At 41.7% G+C, this 19,278-nt stretch overlaps 1 protein-coding gene across 2 annotated transcripts in view; it reads left to right on the forward strand.

The window, feature by feature from the left end:
- The window catches only part of LOC101068067 (mannosyl-oligosaccharide 1,2-alpha-mannosidase IA), a 126,648-nt gene that overhangs the window by 81,680 nt on the left and 25,690 nt on the right, over positions 1-19,278 (forward strand). For both annotated transcript variants that reach the window (XM_029839373.1, XM_011605049.2), the window contains exon 4: positions 3,314-3,394. In XM_029839373.1, coding sequence (XP_029695233.1) covers positions 3,314-3,394 — 81 coding nt within the window. The remainder of the gene's footprint in view (positions 1-3,313; positions 3,395-19,278) is intronic.

Genomic DNA, 19,278 nt, shown 5'->3' on the forward strand with positions numbered 1-19,278 from the left:
TGAAATAGAGCACTTTATTTTATTATGGCAGCAATAGATTTTTAATCAAGTTTGACAAAGAAAATTAAAAAAGCAAGAGCTGTTAAAATATTGATTGTCCGATGGTGAGCCACCAGAGTCTGAACTTAAAAAGCACAACAAAATTGATTTCTTCATATGCATTCATATGCATATTTATTCATATGTTAACCTTCTCTTATGACATCATGTTTTATGTCATGTTATGAAAGAAATCAGTTGTTCTTAAAGTGAATTTGATTTCTAACTGTGTGTTTTCAGCCCTGGAGCTCTTTAGTAGATTTGATTGAGGTGTAATTCTGAAACGTAACCCCATTTGCACTGAAACAGTAATAGCCAGTGCTGGAAAAGAACACATTCAAATATAAAATTTGGAACTCTTTAGAAAGGTTCACCCGTAGGCTAATAAATATATTTAAATTCACATGCTGCGCCGTTGAGAATGAAGGTTTTTCACAAAGCTTGGTGGAACGTGAAGGTCTGAATGTTCGTTCTTTGTCAGGAGCGCTGGTGATGAACTGACCCTCTAACCCCGTAGCTGCTGTTTAATGGTGTTATTGTATGGTTCCTGGAGGGGCCTCTGATTTCAGGGTTGGAGCGATACCTCTGCTCAGAGGCACCGTCCCATTCTTAGGAGGAGTCAGTGCTCTGCTGTTATTAGCAGCTTTGTAAAGTTCCATAATGGATGAAAAATGCATTTAAAATCCAGGTCAAACAATTTACTGTACTTTGTGTTTTAATGTAGCATGAAAATGGAAGTAAGGTGTTTTTTAAAGTGTTCACTGCACACGGCATTGTCCCAAATTGTCCCATCATTCCTAATGCAGGACTTTCTTTTGATGTTTCCAGTAAAATAATTTTCAAAAATCCCTTCAATGAAGTAGAACTAACCCTTAGTAGTGTGTTCACCACCTGCCACTTAATTATGTACCTTTTATTCCGTCAGAAAAAAAGGAAATATTTTCAATAGTTTTTAGAAGTCATTTTCAGCATTCAACTTCTGTGCAAACCTGTAATTATGTTGACATATTGAGACATTTTCACCACAGTTTCATTAAGGATTGAAGAATAAAATAGGTATTGATTTCAATGAGAATTTCCATGTTTGAGTAACGACAACAAACTCCCAGTTTAAGTACTGCTGACCTAAGGGATGGTCTTTACAACAATGAAGCACTTTAGCATTGGTTTGAGGATGAAAGTGTGTCAATGGACATTAAGACGATGTCTAAACAATGGCGTTCCTAGAGATGGTTCTGTCAGGAACGCTACAGTGAACTCCACATCTTCATCGGTCTCTTTGCTTCATTTGTCTCCACCCCAGCTGTGAGGTGAGTTCAAATAACCTGTTGGACAATGGGGGACCACCGACACCAACAGTTTTAGGGGATAAACAATCCACAGAGGTCAACTTTATTCTAAAAAGTTATACATTTTTGAATAGCCAGTGTTCTTGCAACAATGTAGTCCCTCTGCTTCATGTCGGCAGAAGAACGCCCCTTATCTCTGAGATAATGAACATACAGCATGACCCTGGAGTGATCCATTGCTTAATTGAACCATGTGTTGTTTTGTTGCTGCCAGGTTTGGCACATCCCTTATGCCAAAATATATTATTGCATTTGAGGGGTACTGAAAGTTCTGTTAGCACCACGGGCATGAGCGGAGCGCTCCAGGACCCAGACCCCAGACCAGGTCGAATTATGACACTGTTCATTATGTTTCCAAAAGAGTCTTGATTCCTCCCAACACATCTTCCGGATTCTTCTTCTGAAAACAAACCAAAGATTTTATTTAGGTCTGTTTTTTCTAGAAATATGGCAGAGCAACATTTCAACAAACACAGTGGAGTGGAGTACTGCCAATATTTACAGAGATCTCCGATGTAAACACCAAGTAAACACAGGCTGGCAGGCTGACTGTATCATACACATACTACAAAATAGCTTAATCTGCATGTCATTTACTAGGAAATCACTTTGGTCCTCCATTGTCCAGGTAATACAGGTTACTTGAACTCATCACACACACACATTTCAAAAGTCAAAATGACCAGGAGAGAAAAACTGAGGGAAAATATAACATGGAAAGGAATTCAAGTTGATTCTGCAAGAACCAGGAAACTCCCCCCTGCAGTAATCAGTAATGATGAGTCTTCTTTTGAGGGAAAATTTCCCATTTTAGCTGACAGGAAGAGGAGGCGGGACAGCGTGGGAGCTCGGCGTTACAGAGACAATGAACCAAAGTCTCCCAGCTAGAGGATGGATTTAGAAAAGACGCTGAATCACCATCATCATTTTCATGGAGCTTAACCTTTAAAGGAAGATTGATGGGTAGATGCTACAATTAATTCTGATCCTGTGCTTGACTGAATCAGCATCAATATCAGCTTGAGTAAAACGAATGTAGACGTTTTCAATAAACACCTGAAAGCAAATAATAGATAACATACAACAGGGGGTAATTGGACTCAACTGTGGCACAAAAACAGCTGAGGAGGTTGGTAATGACCTTTATTGGGTCCGTTCTTCACGGGTTAACCGGCAGGCATGTTTGCGAACAGAGAAATGAGGCATCAAGCTCATGGTGGCCCACCGTGGACAGGAAGTAGTAAAGCCAGCAGGTCGCCTGGCGTGAAAGACACTCGCTGCGTACGATTGGTCAGTCCGCCTGGGCCTTACAACAGGAGCGGACAAAGCCGCCACAGGCAGACGAGAATCAGGAAACCAACAGAAAGCTGCTGCGAGATGAAGGAGGGGGGGGGGGGGGGTGGGGGGGGGGGGGGGTGGTGGGGGGGGGGGGGGGGGGGGGGGGTCCGAGAGGGTTGAAAGCAGTGACTCTGTCCATGCAACTGTGGAGGGAAAATGATGCAATCTAGAAAAGAGGGAAAAGAGGGGCTGCTTTTCTGCTGAGGTGAGTGCAGTTAAGGAGGTGGAGAAGCTGGTGGAGGTGTGACTGGTGGGACTGGGAGGGAAATGGGAAATGCTGTGGCCCCCCTGTGGCCGGCAGGACAGACAATATGTGGCAAAACCAAATCTTCTTCAAAATCTGCAGCTAGCCGCTAACGTTTCTCCCCAACTTTATAGTTCATCGGTTTCCACCGTCATCAAAGGTGATCAAAGGTGTTCTTTATTGATTAAGAGAGGAATTAAATGTCAGCATAATAAGTCCTGTTTATCACGTGTGGAGCGTATTTATATCTGTAAACATCTATTTCGGAATAAACACATTCTTTGAGGTTCTCAGAGAGCTTTGCTGCATGACATTTGACAATTTTATCTGTCTCCATTCACAGAACGGTGAGGCATCGCTCTTCGAGGTGAACATCCGTTACGTTGGCGGGTTGCTCGCAGCGTACTACCTGACAGGGGAGGAGGTAAGATTAATAGATATCTGTTATACTTCATCTCCAGTGAGATCTCCTGCTTCCTTTATCCCCAGTCAACCCTGCGGTTTGAAAGATGAACAGGTGTGTGTGTGTGTGTGTGTGTGAGTACATGTGTGTGTATTTGTATATATTCTTACTCCCACTTCACTTGAATTATTTCCAAAAGTGATCCATATTCACACATTTCCACACACATTCCATGCATCCATCTCTTTACTCACACTTGCTGGTAATAAAACACTTGTTGGTATTTTGCTTCAAAGACATTTTCTTTATCTCTTTTCAAGCAAACTAAGCTTAGAGGCTGACAGATAAATACTTCAGTTAACGTCCATTCACTGGCTCTACATTCATATCTGCTCAGCTAAAGCTGGGAAAGTTGGGATTTCACAACTGGGAAAAAAATAATGAAAAACCTGCAGTGTACAGTTGAAGGCTGTAAAGCTTCTTTTTTTGCGTAATCTTTACTGAAGCCTCACATATATTAGGTTAGACTCTACGGTGTTTTGGCCACTCAAAGGGCTTTACATTCTCATACTGTAGCTCACACACACAGAAAATACAGAAAAAACAACACAGGAAAAACACATCATGTAAAGAAAAATACACTGAAAGTTGCTCAGAAGCACCTAAAACAGAGCAGAGAGTGACTGAACAAGCCTTCGTCTCACCGCATTGGCTACTCTGCCACCTGAGGCGCAGCCGCCCCAGTTGCACACTCGCGAACGTGCGACGGGCTGCAGAGAGATGAAACGGCACACAAGTGTAACTGCAGCACGAGCGCAACCGTAAATCAGCCTATATTAAACGTCAAAAATCATCTCTGAGGAATGGCCGTCCTGAGGCCCTTTGTGCCAAATTTACAAAGCAACGTTTATGAGAATTGCTCTCCGGTCTGATGGATTCCACACTTGTGTCCTTGAGGGTCTCACAGTCCAGCGAAGCTGCTTCATGACTGCTGATGGATCGCAGATGGGACGCTGGGAAAGTGTAAAGCGCAACCTCGCCACGTCATGCACACAGGTGCTTAGTAGACCTCGGATAGATAGAGTCTTCTGCATGAGCAGCAGCAGCAGCAGCAGCAGAGCAGCAGCAACAGCAGCATTTGTAGAGCAGCAGCAGAGCAGCAGCAGCAGCAGCAGCAGAGCAGCAGCACCAGCAGCAGAGCAACAACAGCAGCAGAGCAACAACAGCAGCAGCAGAGCAACAGCAGCAGCAGCAACAGAAGCAGTAGTGGAGCAGCAGCAGAGCAACAGAGCAACAGCAGCAACAGAGCAACAGCAGCAGCAGAGCAGCAGCAGCAACAGAGCAGCAGAGCAGCAGCAACAGAGCAGCAGCGTTGAGCCAATCCTGTAACATGCCAACACTCGGGTCTCTTTAATGGCCCTTGATTTACAGCCAAAGCCAGTTAAAGGGAGAACATCATAAGATTCAAAGAGGGAAATATGATTTTGCTCAGACATTTTGGATGCATTTTTACCACTGATGCCACATAGAACATGTTCTCTGTTACATACCAGACTGGTGAGTGAGAGTTTACCTTCTTCACTTACCAGACTAAAACTCTCATTGCTCAACTTTTCTCACACCTTTTCTAATTTCTGACGCCTCCCAGTGAGCTGGATGAACGTGTCGCTGCTCCTGACTGGGGTGCAGTTATCCATCACACGGCTCAGTGAGATTTATAGCTACCGGATCCTCCTCTCTGAGAACCCCCCCTTCCCCCCATTAGGCTCCTTTTTTGAAACGCTCTGCTCCATTCAAATGATAAAATGGCCAGACTGAGTGTCTGTCGCTGCCGCAGAGACTTAAATCAGATATGGTGTCGGACAAGATTGTGAATCCAGTTTGTTGAGGTGACACCGGGCAGCTGGTGCTGCCGTAAATGATTGCCCCCCCGAGCGAGGAATGATCACGGTCCCCTGTGGGTCGTCGTTTACTGCAGAAGTGATCAGAGCAGAGCAGGAGCAACTTCTGACTGGCGACAACCTCTTCTTGTCTTCGACGTGTTTCCAAGCACATGTAGAAATACCGAGCGTCGAACGTGGCGCTCGGATCAACGTGGTTGCTTTGGTCTTGTCACTTTTCTCTGTCGTGTCGTCATAATTCCTCATTTGGGCAATATCAGGTCTTAACTGCAGCCGCGGTAAAGAGGCGTGCCCCTACTTGAAGTAATGGAGTACTTCAGTCTCAAGACCACGTTGCCACAGTCTTGGTTCTGTCTCATAGGCGGCAGTTCTGTGGGTGGATTCCTAAAATCACAAAGGAGTTGTGTGTTAAACGACACAACACGCTCATGCAAATGTTTTATTTTTTCTTCTTCTACTTTTTATTGACCGCTTTATCTCTTTCTGGGTCATGGGGAGGATGCCAGAGCCTGTACCAGCTGCATACGGGCATATGAAGGCAGGGTACCCCCCCACCAGCTCATCCCTGGCCCTACATGAGCATTTAGCAGTTTGGTGCCTTGCTCCGGGGTACCTCGGCGGTGCTACATAGGATTTCCTGGAGTGCAAAAGCAAAAAACAGCAGCAACTTTATTTTAATTTACAACAACTTTAATTAAAAAAAACACTCCACAATATAAAAAATTTGAATATTTAAAGGGATCCAACATGATTGGCTTGATGGTGACGCTATTGTTATGCAACTTTGGGGAATGATTTAAGGAGGAAAGATAAAAAGGACATCACCATTAAAGGTTGTTAAGTCTTGGTGAACATGGAATGCAGATTTATGTGCATTTCCAAGGTTTGCATTTGTCCTCCCATGGTTCTTGCTAATCTTAGCACAGTGGAGGCAGAAGCGGCCGCATAGTTCTACCATTTCATCAAAGATTTACCGAGCTAATCTTTTCAGATATCTTCTATTTGCATCCTAAATGCCCTCCACAGAGAATCATTAATCTCTGTATTCTAATTAAGACTGTTTTGTCCATGTTCATGTGGTAATTTAGTTTCTCTGCAATCATCTCACTCCATTATGGCAGCTCTCTGGGGCTATTGTGGCTAATTCTATGTTGTGCTACTGGTAAATTACAGTAAAAAACATTTATTATGTGTTGTACTGTCTTTAGTGTTATGGTCTCCAGGTAATAGAGTTCTTTTCACACATGAAGAACACTAACTAATTTCAGTCATGATGCTCCGGTGAATCCAATTTCCTTGTTACCTTATTAATTGCTTTATGGCCGAAGCTATGAAGCTGATAGCGAGCACACTAGTCAGGTCCTTTAATGGGCACTTACCAGGATCAGTACCCCATAGTGAAACTGATTAACGGTTGCATTTCTGACAATCAAAAGAATATTACATTATGATTATACATGCATTATGGTTATAATTTGTGGACACACACTAGCTGTGTACTAATGTACATTCAGGGTAAAATTTGCAAACTGACAGAAATTGTAATCAAGCTACGACTGCAATAAAGCTCCAATCTTCCAGTAACTATTTATGGAGCAAAACAAACCAGTTTTGCACCATAAATAATACTTCTTTAGTCTCAGTTAGTATGAAATAAATACATTTTCCATTATTCAGTTTATAAATGAATTCATATGTTTAAATAACCTGTTTATTCTCCATTAGCATGCCCGTGTTTTCAGAATCCTATCCAACCCATCAACCCCTTTCTTCACTTTCCTCTTAGACTATGTTTATCTGTTTCTCTGCTCGACCTCAGTTCCTCCATTGAGTGTGTTCCATTATTCAGTGTCCATTTAGACACGCTTGCCTTTAAATGCGTGTGGCAGCAAGACCGCGTTGTTTGGTCCCATCCTCTTACTGAGATCGGGCCGAGTGAGCCTTTGAATTCAATCGGCCTAGCGTGAAACTAGCCGGCGGGCTGAGCAAAAGCAGGAGACAGGGATGGAGGCAGCTGAGGAGTGGAAACAGGACTCTTCTGCTCAGGAGGGAGGGCAGAAAAAGAGAGGTGGGATCAGGGGAGGTGAGGGAAAAAAATGTATCTTCTCGTCAGTGAAGTATAACAGAAGTGAGGTCTTCCTTTATGAATACGACTCATAACCACAATGACACTGCAGGTGATGTTTCACATATTTACTTAAATATTTCCATTGATGGAACATCCCAGACATTTAAAGGTTCCTCAGTCAAAAAATATTGAGGTATATTTGATAGTATTGGCTCTGTGCATTATTCCATCAGCACTTTAACGTCATTTGCAAGCTTAGATTTGTAAAATAGTAAATGTGGTCGATGAGTTGTGTAGAGTACTGGACATTTTAATGGGGGCAAATGTGAGCTGGAGGGTAAGTAAGGATCTAATGTGTCACACCTGATGGCTATGATTTGATATTTTTGGACAGAGCTGATCAACAAGATTTTCAAAAATGGAAGGCGTGTCCCGTATGTTTGCTGCTCTTTAGGATTAATGGAATTAAGTATGAATGAGATGAGTGAATGACTTTTCTCTCACCTACAAGTGAAACATATTTGATTAGAAGGTAAATGTCATTGTGTTATGTAAACTGAAGCGTGCAGAAAACTTGATCTTTGGTTCTTTTATGCTGGTTCCAATACTTTGTTAAACTGGTTTCAGGAGTCAGAGTGATGGTTGTTTGGCCACTGGTGTCACGGTGTTCATCAGGAGAGCAGGAAAGACAGACAGGAGATAGACAGCTGTCAGCACCTCTGGCTTTACCAGAAATGCTTTTAAATATTTTATTCATGGACAGAAACAACAACATAGTTGTTGTAAAGTGAGAAATAAGCCAAATGTGTTCACTTCCTTTTGAAAGGTCATTACCTTTTTTACCAAAAAGGGAAAATTCCAGAAATTTACAAAGAATTGTAGTATTAATAGTAAGTAATAGAGTATTTTACTTCTTAATTAAAAAAAACAAAAAAACAATGTCATTAATTAGCTGTGTTCTGGTGTAAAAAAAATGTGAATTTCAAGATTCAATGTTCTGTGGTTTAACGGAGAACCTGGCATTGATGGATGAAAAGGAGCAAATCCATTAAGTCCAGGGTGGGTCTGGACTTCTCAAGGCATCGGCCCGCGGCCACATGTGGCCGAAGGCTTCTGCCTGTGAAAGATTCATGGAAGCAACAAAGAGGGATGATAGAAAGAGATGCCAAAACAAAGAAACTCACAAGGGCAGACAGAGGAGCTGTGAGGAAAATGATAATGATGAGATGAAGAAACAAGAGAAAAAAAGAGGCCGAATGGAGGAAGATGCTTCGCAGCTGTCGGCAGGACAACAACTGGAAGTCGTCCTTTCGGGCAACAAAAGTCATTTTATCGCTGCGGAATTCAACAAATGAGTCCAGCTTCTGTCTGAGAAAGCTGCTGATTGTTATTTGGGGTGAATAAACTCATTTTTGGTCAAACGTGGAACTTAAGTCTTGGCTTGGTGACATGGACATGTGATTTTAGCAACGTTAATGTGAGACTGGGATCGAATCATCAACTTCATTTTCACGCATAGAAGATTCTTTGGAATTTGGAAGATGCAAAATGTTTTGTTTTAAAGAAAACTGGTTACAGTTGCAGCTTTTCTATGAAAGAATCAGATTTTAATTAAAATAGTGTGTGTAATGAAGACTTTTGAAGACTTTTTAGTACGTCGGGGCTGGTGCTTGTTTTTCTTTGTGAAGCCATGTTTATCCGGCGCTGTTGACGCCCTAATTTTAGCACATTTGTCTCCAAATGAAGCTTTATTCTAGGTCATAACACTGGAGAGCATTCACAGCCAAATCATTCAGACGTTTCTTTTTTGTTACATCACATCATTAAATGTGTGTGCGTTGCATTAATATAAGATAATAATGATGATTTGTAATGATTCGACATTTATTTGTCTACTTAAAACACTCTTACTTGACAAAGCAACTGGCCAGTTATTAAAATTGTTTCTCACTGAATTGTTGGGTTTTAACTTTGACTTTGCTCTGCCTTTGCATAATAGATACGATGGCCAATTTGTGTGGAGGTTCCTCATCAGCATGCATAGGTTGTGGCCTTATTGGAACTAAGACGTGAGCAAATGTTTAATGTATGTTTTATACATAGTTGTGGAGGTGCTGCCTGCTTCCTGGTTGTTTGAAAGGCACCATCCTGTCCTTTATCCAGGTGAGTGCGTGGTGAGATCACTGGTCAAATGTCAGACAAATCCTAGTAAAGCACAGTAAATCTACAGCTTATGCACCAACATTAGTGAAGCGCAAAGAAAATTCTCTAGACCTTTGCTGCATTTATTTAGATTAATTGGATATATTTATAACAAGCCTGAAGTGATGCGGTTCACTTCGGGTTAAAATGTGATTAGATCTCTCGGATCTGCCAGGACTTGCTGCCGTTTTTATGTTTTCGGATGCCATCTGAATTACCTCTACAGGCACCAGAGTACAGCTGAGCATTTCCCATTTTGATCATTCAACTTCTGTTCCAGCCAGTCAGCTCGGCCTGTTTTCCACCCATTCCGCCATTGCTCGTGCCTGCACGGGCTTCCTAATGTCTCACTATATGGTAGGGGTGGGGCAATCCAGTCCTTGAGGGCTGGGTTCAATCCAAGTTTTCTATCCTACAGGTAGACAACACTTTCACCTTGATTCCCCTTCCCTTGGAGAAAGCGGTTTCTGCCTGTTAAGACGCAAAATCCGGCTTGGATCCGGTTTTCAGGGACTGGATTTGCCCATCCCTGCTATATGGCACAGAAATACAGTAAATCAGTTTTGCTTTTCCTCTGCTTGGGTGCAGCGAGAGTATCTGCCTCTTGTGTCAGTAACAATTTATCCATAGCAGCTACTGCAGCAGCTAACAAACAAACAAAGCCGAGGAAATATCAAGCTCTTGCTGTGATCAGGCGTCCCGCTGGGCTGTACTGGTGATAAATTAAAGCTAGGGCGTTTGGGGGACTTTTTTTCTCCACTGTACAGTCATTTATGGTATACTGGGAGCCAATTGAATAACCGAGTCGCAGTGGGTCAACGGGGGTTGATTCATTCATCGGCGTGTCAAGAGTGAGAAATCACTTTGCAGCCGTATCTCTGTCAGCCCATCCACCATCACTGGCTGCCTCCTTATGTGAGCTGTGCTCTGAGAGGGAGCCAAGAAAATGGGAATACGATAACTGTATAATTATTTGGACCCTAACTTAAGTCCTCAAAGTGCATTATGTTTTAAATAGTGTGTCACTGGTACTGTGACTCAGCTTTAAATGACAAGCACTATTGAAATTAAGTAAAACATGACAACTGTTAATAATCCTCCCCACACTGATATTATATTGATGAATCTGACTATTAGTTTGATAATAATAATATGTTGTTGTCTTGGGTTGCAGCTCTGAGTCCACTCTAAACACTATCTATGACCAACTCTAATTACATCATCAGGCTTTTTTTTTCTTAATTTCTGTTGGCATCATAATTCCTGTGTTGTAGAGGACTGTTAAAAAATTAGTATTACAAAGTCTGTGTTCAGCCTGTGTTGATTAAACTGTGGCCTCCTGAGTTTTCCGACTCCATGAACCAGAAATTGTGGTCCGATGGATCTGCTTCCCAGAGGGAAGCGCTTGTGATGCAGGGTGGCTCCTCCACGGCAACCACAGCTTATTGGGAGCCGTGCGACGAAGGGTTTGTCTTTCCACTGACAGCCTCACTGGACGTCAAGTCAGACATGTCAGTACCTACCAGACAGCTCACTGTAAAGCTCACATACATTTTAAAACATGTAAGCAAGCCCACAATAATAACAGGACAAAATTCTATTCACACATTATGCAAGCACAAAAATCTAAGGAGAAAAAAATAAGATCAGGATACAGTGATGAAGGTGCCAGAACACCTTCAGAGCCCTTCCGAGGTACCCTTAAGCAAGGTACCGAACCCAGAGATGCTCATAGGGTCCTGCAATGAACTGGCAACTCATCCAGGGGCGGACCTGCCTTCGTCAATTGTGTCCCCTCCCTGTGAAAGGGACAAAGCACTCTAGAGGACGAGGACACAGTAGAATATGTGATGGCTCAGAGCTGGCGTGGAATGTTTAGAGCAGAGAACAGGCCTTGTCTCGCAGGGCGTCCAACTTGCAAAGACATGTTAGGAACCGCCAAATTGGAGCCTCATACAGCTACAAATGTAGCAGCACCACGAGAACACGGCATCCCATCCTTTTACCTCTAGCAGGCGCTTCGGAGCAGACAGGAAGGCCTGTTTTTGGGGGGTGGGGGGTTCCATTTCATCTCCTTCAACTTGATCAAGCGTTGCTGCACACTGAAATGAAAGCATCCCTGTTTGGAGCCTGGAAGTTCCTGCTGTAATTCCAGGATCCCAGTGGGTTTATCAAGTCCTTTCAGAACAGCAACTGCCTTTGCTGACATGAAGAATTGTGGTCTTGGAAGAAAATGGGTCCCTTCAGACCTGACTTGATTATTACAAGTGAGCGGCATCCTCCCGCATTCTTCAGCCTATTCTGACAGCAAGAGCATGAAAGGAAAACTCCCTTTCCCAAACCTTCAGACACACCTAACCATATTTGTGAGCAATTTCAAATAACTCCACTCTTTCATCAGCAAGCAGCCTGTGAGCCACAGCTCATAGCGTCTCTCACTTCTCGTATTATAGCTCGTTTAAATTGCGCATGGATTTTAATGTTCGGCTTGGTTCATATTTGTTTGGTTGTTGTGCAGTGATAATAATAACCTCCACGCTGCATAAATGTGTCACTCAACAAGAAGCTTCTGCCACAGCTGCAGCCAAGCTGAGCTTCTCTGTCTGTGCCTGATTGAATTGTTACAAGATTAAGAACACAAACACTGGTTTGATGTTCTGTGAGAGAAACACAGTAGCTTTTCAGTGTATTGCCGATGTGGCCTCAGTCAAAGTAATCAGTCTGTTTTCCTCTAAAAATAATGTAGAGGGTATTTTCTTTTAGCTTAACATAGCTTCCTTGCAGAAGTAATTAGACTTAGACGGGAAGAACTTTGGCCCAATTTCAAATGAGCGCAAACCAAAATAGAAGGCCTGGTGAGAGAGTGATGACATTTGGAGTCCTTTTTTTTCTTTTTTGTCACAGCAGTCATTATGGATGTAGCACGCTGGCCAAACAAATCAAATCCCAAGGATCATTAGGCTCTTCTTAATGAGCAATGGCTGATCCAGCCAGGCTTTTATATTTAGACCTAGCCATGTGGCCCTCGATGATCTTCACTTTGGATCACCAATCACAGAGTATGGCTTCTGACATTCCGCTGAAGACAGTTTACCATCCAAATGAATCAAATGAGTCGTGTGTTTAGTTAATAAATTATGTGAACTAGTCAAAGTAATCAGCTTGTTTGCTGTGCTGAATCTTCAAGTGCTCCAAAAGTAGGGGAAACAAATCCCAAGTGTAGAAATGTTCAAATTGAGCATATTTTAAAATGTAACATTTCCATACTTTAATCTGATTCAAACTTCCTACAATGCAGCCGGGGCTGCCTTGGAACCTGTTCAGTGATGTGCCAGGTTACTGGAGCACAATTATTCAGCGTTAATTAATCTTATTAAATTAATGTAGTTTGTTTGTTTGTTTTTAAATTTACTATAAAATCCCTGAAAATCTCATGGTGAGGTTGAATATGTTCATTCTGTTCTCATAGCAGCTAAAAATGATTCATTATTTAAGGGGTGAACACGCAGGCTGGAAACAGTAAAAGCATTGATCGCCACGGCTTTGGCTGCAATCAATACCTTCCTGGAAACGTTGTGAGTCTGTGTGTGCGTGTTAATGTGTAGCAGCACTGACCTAGTAATGCAAATCATGTAGTCAGCAGGAATAACGGGAGGAAAAGCATAAAAACTCCCTCATTCCCTCATGTAAATCTGACATTTGCGGTTTTGTTTGGTTTCGGTCGATTAAATAGTAAAAAATATTGATTCATTGTGGCTTGATTATAGATGACAGCTAATTTTATTTCTAATTTATTTTTTCACTGTTGTTGATAGTTTTCATTCGGTTTTCTTCCCAGCCTGAAACAATGGCCTCATTTTTAAACGTAGATGTTTGCAGCCGTTGCTTCAAACCAGTCTGCGGACAAGGAGACCTGCAACTTCAGTTCAAACGGCAGACTTTTGATAGCTAAATGAACTTGTGCTGCAACATAGCAGCAGTGGCACCATGGCAATATGACAAATAGTCCAATTTGGGGTGGAGGATGAGGTCTGTCTTGGAGAATTCCATTTTTGCTGATTAATGTGAGTGTGCTGTCCCCAGCCTAGTGATACGACCCAAACCGCCTCTGTTTTTTCAATTCCAGATATAATTGAGTGTGTGTGTTTTTTCACAAAGCTGCAGGGGCCATTAATTAGGCCCATAAAAGTAACACATTAATTGTTGAACAGGCAGGCAAGTCTGCTTGTGCCAATCTATTAGATGAATAATGGATAAAATTGCAACAGAGGGAACATTTTCACCATTTATTATCCCATTTCTTCCCTGAAGGAACTTTCCAATCTATGTTGCAGGTACATTTGATATCCTCACCACTGCAGGTCTGTGTGTAAACCAGCTCTAATACACACTACTGACAATAGTCTACATGCATACATGCATTGAAACTCTCAGCCTTTCTTATTAAGAAAATGTAAATGAGTTTCATAACTTTTTAACCATAGAATTGTCTCATCTATCATAGTGGTTGCTTCTGTTTTGATAGTCTATTCTGGAGGAACACTGGGTCTTGCTGGCGGGATTAAATTTAGATTTTGATACTTGAAACTCTAAATGGACATGTTATTTATTCTGATTCTTTCTTCAGAAGCACCACAGTTAGAACTCCGGACTGTCTGTTCCCTCCTCAGGAGATACACTCCTGTTATTAGTATGACTCACAGAACTTAGCTCATGATTATTTAAGCAGGTAAGAAATAGAACAACAACAACAATAACTTCATTTGTCTTTGTCTTTCTATGGGGTCAAAAAAAATGTGTAATGGGTGTCTAATGTGCCCTTGCATACATAACTGAGTAATGTAATCTGGATCCTTTTTAGTTTCTTAAGAATTGGTTGTAATTGTATGATTTTATTGGTGTTATGAAGGATTGGCACGGGTGAGAAGTTTCCCAAAGACAATATGTTCTGATATTTAACATCTTTAGCAAAAAGAAAACGGCACAGAAAAATGCCCTTAAAAGACATTTAGGGAGGAACAAAAAAAATGCTGACACTGTGAAACCTTTCCTGGTGGTGTCTGGGATTAAACGCCACAGCGCCTTCCTGCGAGCTGAATACGTGGCTTCCCTCCGTTTCCCTCTCTTCCCTTCCCTTTATTCATCTGAAGTGGCTCCGCTCTTAAACCTCCTATAAAAGGGAGCTTGGCCTGGGATAAAAAAAGTCAGCTCAAATACCTCACCTGAGATGGTCACGTTAACGTTAAAAAAAGAGGAGAAGTGAGTGTTCCCCTCGGGCCTGTGGGGAAGTCTGTGTTCCCGGTATGCACTCAGCTCGGGGAGTATATTTGTCTCAGTAGTCCAGTGACAAAGAGGCTTTGAGTTTGATCTCTCACTCACTTTTCTGCCTTTACAGACAGAGAAGCATTAGTAAAAGCTCGACCTTTGGTCTAATGAAGCAAAAATGACACATTTCAGCCCCTTTCTGTCTCTTCGGCAACCGTTGTTGTTGCTATGTCACCCGAATCCTTATAGGTCTGTGCCAAGCATCCACACAAAAGGGCTTTTTAAAAGAAAGCTTTTACCACGATGTTGCCTCATAATCCTGTTTCCAGCCTATGATTTTGTTCTTCTTCAGTTTATTTTAAAGTACTTCTATGAATGTCAGTGGGTTCATGGGGGGGGGGGGGGGGGGTCTCTTCATGTTTTATGAAGAGTGGGGTTGAAGACCACATCTTCCCACTGAGATTTTCTTATTTGACGGGTTGCTGTGATTGGCAGACAGAGTCAGAATTTATCCACTTGATTTGATCCTCTGCATGGAATACTTTGAAAGCCGCATCCTGTGCACAGTCTTAAAGAGGAGAATCTACACGAGACGTGATGGATGGCTGCTGTTGACATGCAGCTTGTGTCACATGGTTTTTTATCATTCTACACTCTCTACAGTCTCCCTCTCTCTCTCTCTCTCTGCCTCTCTCTATTGTGTTTTTTGACCATTAGTGCAGCACTTTTTAAATCCATTTAGAAATTGTACTTAGTGTTGTTTGGCTGTGATTGGGAAATATAGGAAAATGGTGAATTCTGCTGTATGCACATTAACGTTGCAACGTTGTCGAGAAGCAGAATGAAAACTGATAATAACCACATATATAAGCAATAACAGCAACTGTGTGATAAGAGAATTCAGTACCAGAACTCAAACCTCTGCTTGTGCAACTGGGAATCTTTGTTTCAAAATATGGAGAAATGTTTTACAGCTGCATTAGAAATGTTTTTTCTCTTGCACTTATTGTATTAATATTAACTTCTGCTATTCTCTTAATGTGGAGACCATTTTAATTACTGGTGTATTTGAATGACTCATTACAGACCCCTAATTTGTCTTTTATTATTTGTCATGCAGAGTCCTTCCTTGCAATTTACTTTATGTATGTCTAATTTCCCCATATGGGCCAGTGCTTGGATGTTTTACTTTCCTATGAGCCTCTTTTTTTAGCTGCTGTTCACCTGAGAGTTCCGAGTGTTAGACATGCCTGTTTTTGAGTGATTGGCTACTACAGAAAACCCCATTCTGAATAGATTCAGTAGAGACCAGTCCATGCAATTCCTGTCACGTTGTATTCTGTTTCCTGACTTTACAAAAATGATTTCATATTCATGCCCCCTCTTTGCTTTAGGGTAGTGAAGCCATCACTCCAAGTTGGTTACAAATTGGTTTCTAGTGCATCCAGACAGTCAGGGGTGAGATATTGTGTTTGAGATATTGGTTAATATGCATGAAGGCTGAGGCCAATGAGCCTGGCTGTGCCTGAGTGCTGAGGAAGAGTGAGCACTGACTGGTCTGGGAGAGAAGGACAACTGCCATCACTGCAGGAACATCATTTATCACCAGGTCATCACCAGGTATTTTCCTACATTTGTCCTTGATATAATATATTGTAATTATATGTTTTGACAGAACCTAAACACTTAGAGGTGCCATTTACAACTTTACTGAAGAGCACGAAGCAGTTATGCTGAGTAATGTTAACGGGAAATATCCACAAAAGGCCTTCTGCTGATAGAGCAACACAACACACATCACACAGCTTTGGATTCCACCAGCCAAGATAACCAGGAGGAAGGTTTTTCAGGTTAGCACCCCTCGCAATCCACGCAAACACCATCGCATCGTCAGCATAAACACAAACCAGAGAATGTTCAGTAGGTAACATTCAGGTAACAGGTAACATTCAGGATTATTTTAGAAATAAATGAATAAAATGCTTTGCCTTTAAGGCTGCTGTATCAGCATCACTAATTAAAAGCTCAAGATATCAGTTAATTTTCAAACATAACAGGCAGTTAAAACAATGACTGATGGATTAATCAATTTACAAACTCCAAAGTAAACTTTGAACAGAAATAATCTGTAGATTTACCTCTTCCATACATATTATGGTCACTCAGCTGTGGAATTTGTCGATAAGCCCTGCTTGTTATTTGGGGATTTCGATACAGGAGACACAGCAGCAGCATTTTCAGGATGGAAAAGATTCCAGCACCACCACACACTGATATGCAGCGAAGCACAGCCAGAGAGATAAGGGTAATCTTAGTTGCAGAAACCCGTCTTGTCCAGTACTGATGTTTCCCTGGTTTCGTGCAAGGCGTTTTCACAGACCGTGCGTTTTTGTGATGGTTTGATTTTAATTCTCTATTGTAGCAAACAACAAACAAACAAACACATATTTAACGGTGTCTGTGCAGTGGGCAGATTGCGTTGCCTTGGTTTCCAGCTGGTGCAGGTCTGATTAACACAGGAGGATGGGCCAATGTATGGCTCCATTCGAGGCAAGCACAGAGAGGATGCTTATAATGGCCAATCAACCACTACATACTGTCATGAGATACTCTCATTTCACTTGTTTTCTGCTGTATCTTCTCCTCCTCCTTATCTTCCTCCTCCAACTTCTCTCCATCAAATTACTTTGTGGTAGAGATGCAGTTGATTGGCCTCTTGGAAGCTTTACCCTGGCACCATCCCCCCAGTGCACAGCTACTGCTGCCAACAGAGCTGGACCTTGTTTTTGGCATCTGTGAGTTTGCATGTGAGTTATCTAATAGAACAACAATAACAATAATGTGGAGAAAAAAAAGTGGACAGATGTGGATGAAAATTGGCACGTTTGATCCAGGTCAACTGGGTTGATTTGATCGACCGGTATCGCCGACTTCATAGCTGTGCACTACCCTGCCAACCTCTGACTCACTTGGCTATTACAAAGATAGCATGTAATTAAAACATTTCCCTGATTTATGTATATTCTCCTTTCTTTCTGTCCCCACTTCTCCTCCTCTGCCTAGCCAGGTGGCCATCAGCAGGAGGGTCCCCAATATGATCTGGGTCCTGCTCAAGGTTTCTTCCTGTTAAAGGGGAGTGTTTTCTTGTTGCTTGTTGGATGTCATGCCCTGGGATTCTGTAATGCACCTACAGACACATGATTTTAACGGGTGCTACATAAATAACATTGAATTGACTGGCAGAGGTGTGCGGTCTAATGTGTTTAATCATTTGTTTTATTGGCTGTTTTTCTTTTTTTCCCCTTAATTGCCTACAATTCATGATACCTAGATCCAAAGCCCTAAGATAATGCACAACTCTCTCTTAATTGAGCAGTTTTACTTTCTTTTGCCAGATGTTTCACAGCACACCTCCACCTCCAGCTCATCCTGTCCGTATTGTGTCTGAACTTAATTTGTTCCTAAAAAATATGTTTGGCAGTTTCTCTGCACGAGCTTTGGAACACTACTAGAAACAGATTGGTTTGGGTTTTTTTTGTTGATGAAAATATTTTACAAGTGGAATAACAAGGTGCACATGTTTCAAAAAGAGAACAAATTAAAGCTGCAAAGCGAGGATGACAATAATGTGTCTGTCTTTCAAACAAGCAGGCAAAAAGATTACAGAAATTATATGTTTTAACTGAATTGTAGAATTTGAAGAATCACTTGACGCTTTATCTTTTTTCCACATTGTTATTGAGAGTGAGAGAGGACATGGCGTTGGCATGGCAGCCATTGGACCTGCAGACGGTGGTCACTTCATTTACCCGTCTCCTGGCATTGTGCCATTTTGATATTTCAAAGAAGAATCTCTCAACATGGACCTGCGCTAAATTGTTTGTGCATATCTAAGTACTTAAGGTGTACTTAAGGCCAAAGTTAAGAATAGCAAGATGGAGAGTTTTACTGAAAAAAAGACAGAAGGTGTTGTCTAATAGTAAGGTTTTGAGGTTTCTGTGGACTATTTTCTGTGGATAATTCTTTATTTTAGTAACATTAAATTAGGCATTATTCCATTAGTTTGGTGGGTAAATTGAAGCTAATTGCGTTCCCAGCTCTTGATTGCTGCAAGATTTGAAGACTAAAGCCAATATTCTTGTGCATTTCAACAAATGACATGCATATTTTCAACTAGGCATGTCATCATGATATTTTCATGAAGCTGAATAAGGATTCAAGTACTTCTTTTACATAAGAGCCTTAGAAAATAGACCAACACATTGTCTCACAAGGCAAAGTAGTATTTTATAATTTCCTGTCATGCTGCTCATTTCATTCAACAATAGCTTCTGTTTCTGTGAGGAGGGCTACTCTCTTCGTTAGCAACATTTTAAGCAAAAAGTAATAATGGCCCCGAATTTGTGCAAAGACTACATTCTCTACATATTTAATAGCTTTACTGGAATATTGACTCGTGCCTCTTGTGA

This window comes from Takifugu rubripes, chromosome 7 (genome assembly GCF_901000725.2).
Source record: "Takifugu rubripes chromosome 7, fTakRub1.2, whole genome shotgun sequence".
NCBI lineage: Eukaryota > Metazoa > Chordata > Actinopteri > Tetraodontiformes > Tetraodontidae > Takifugu > Takifugu rubripes.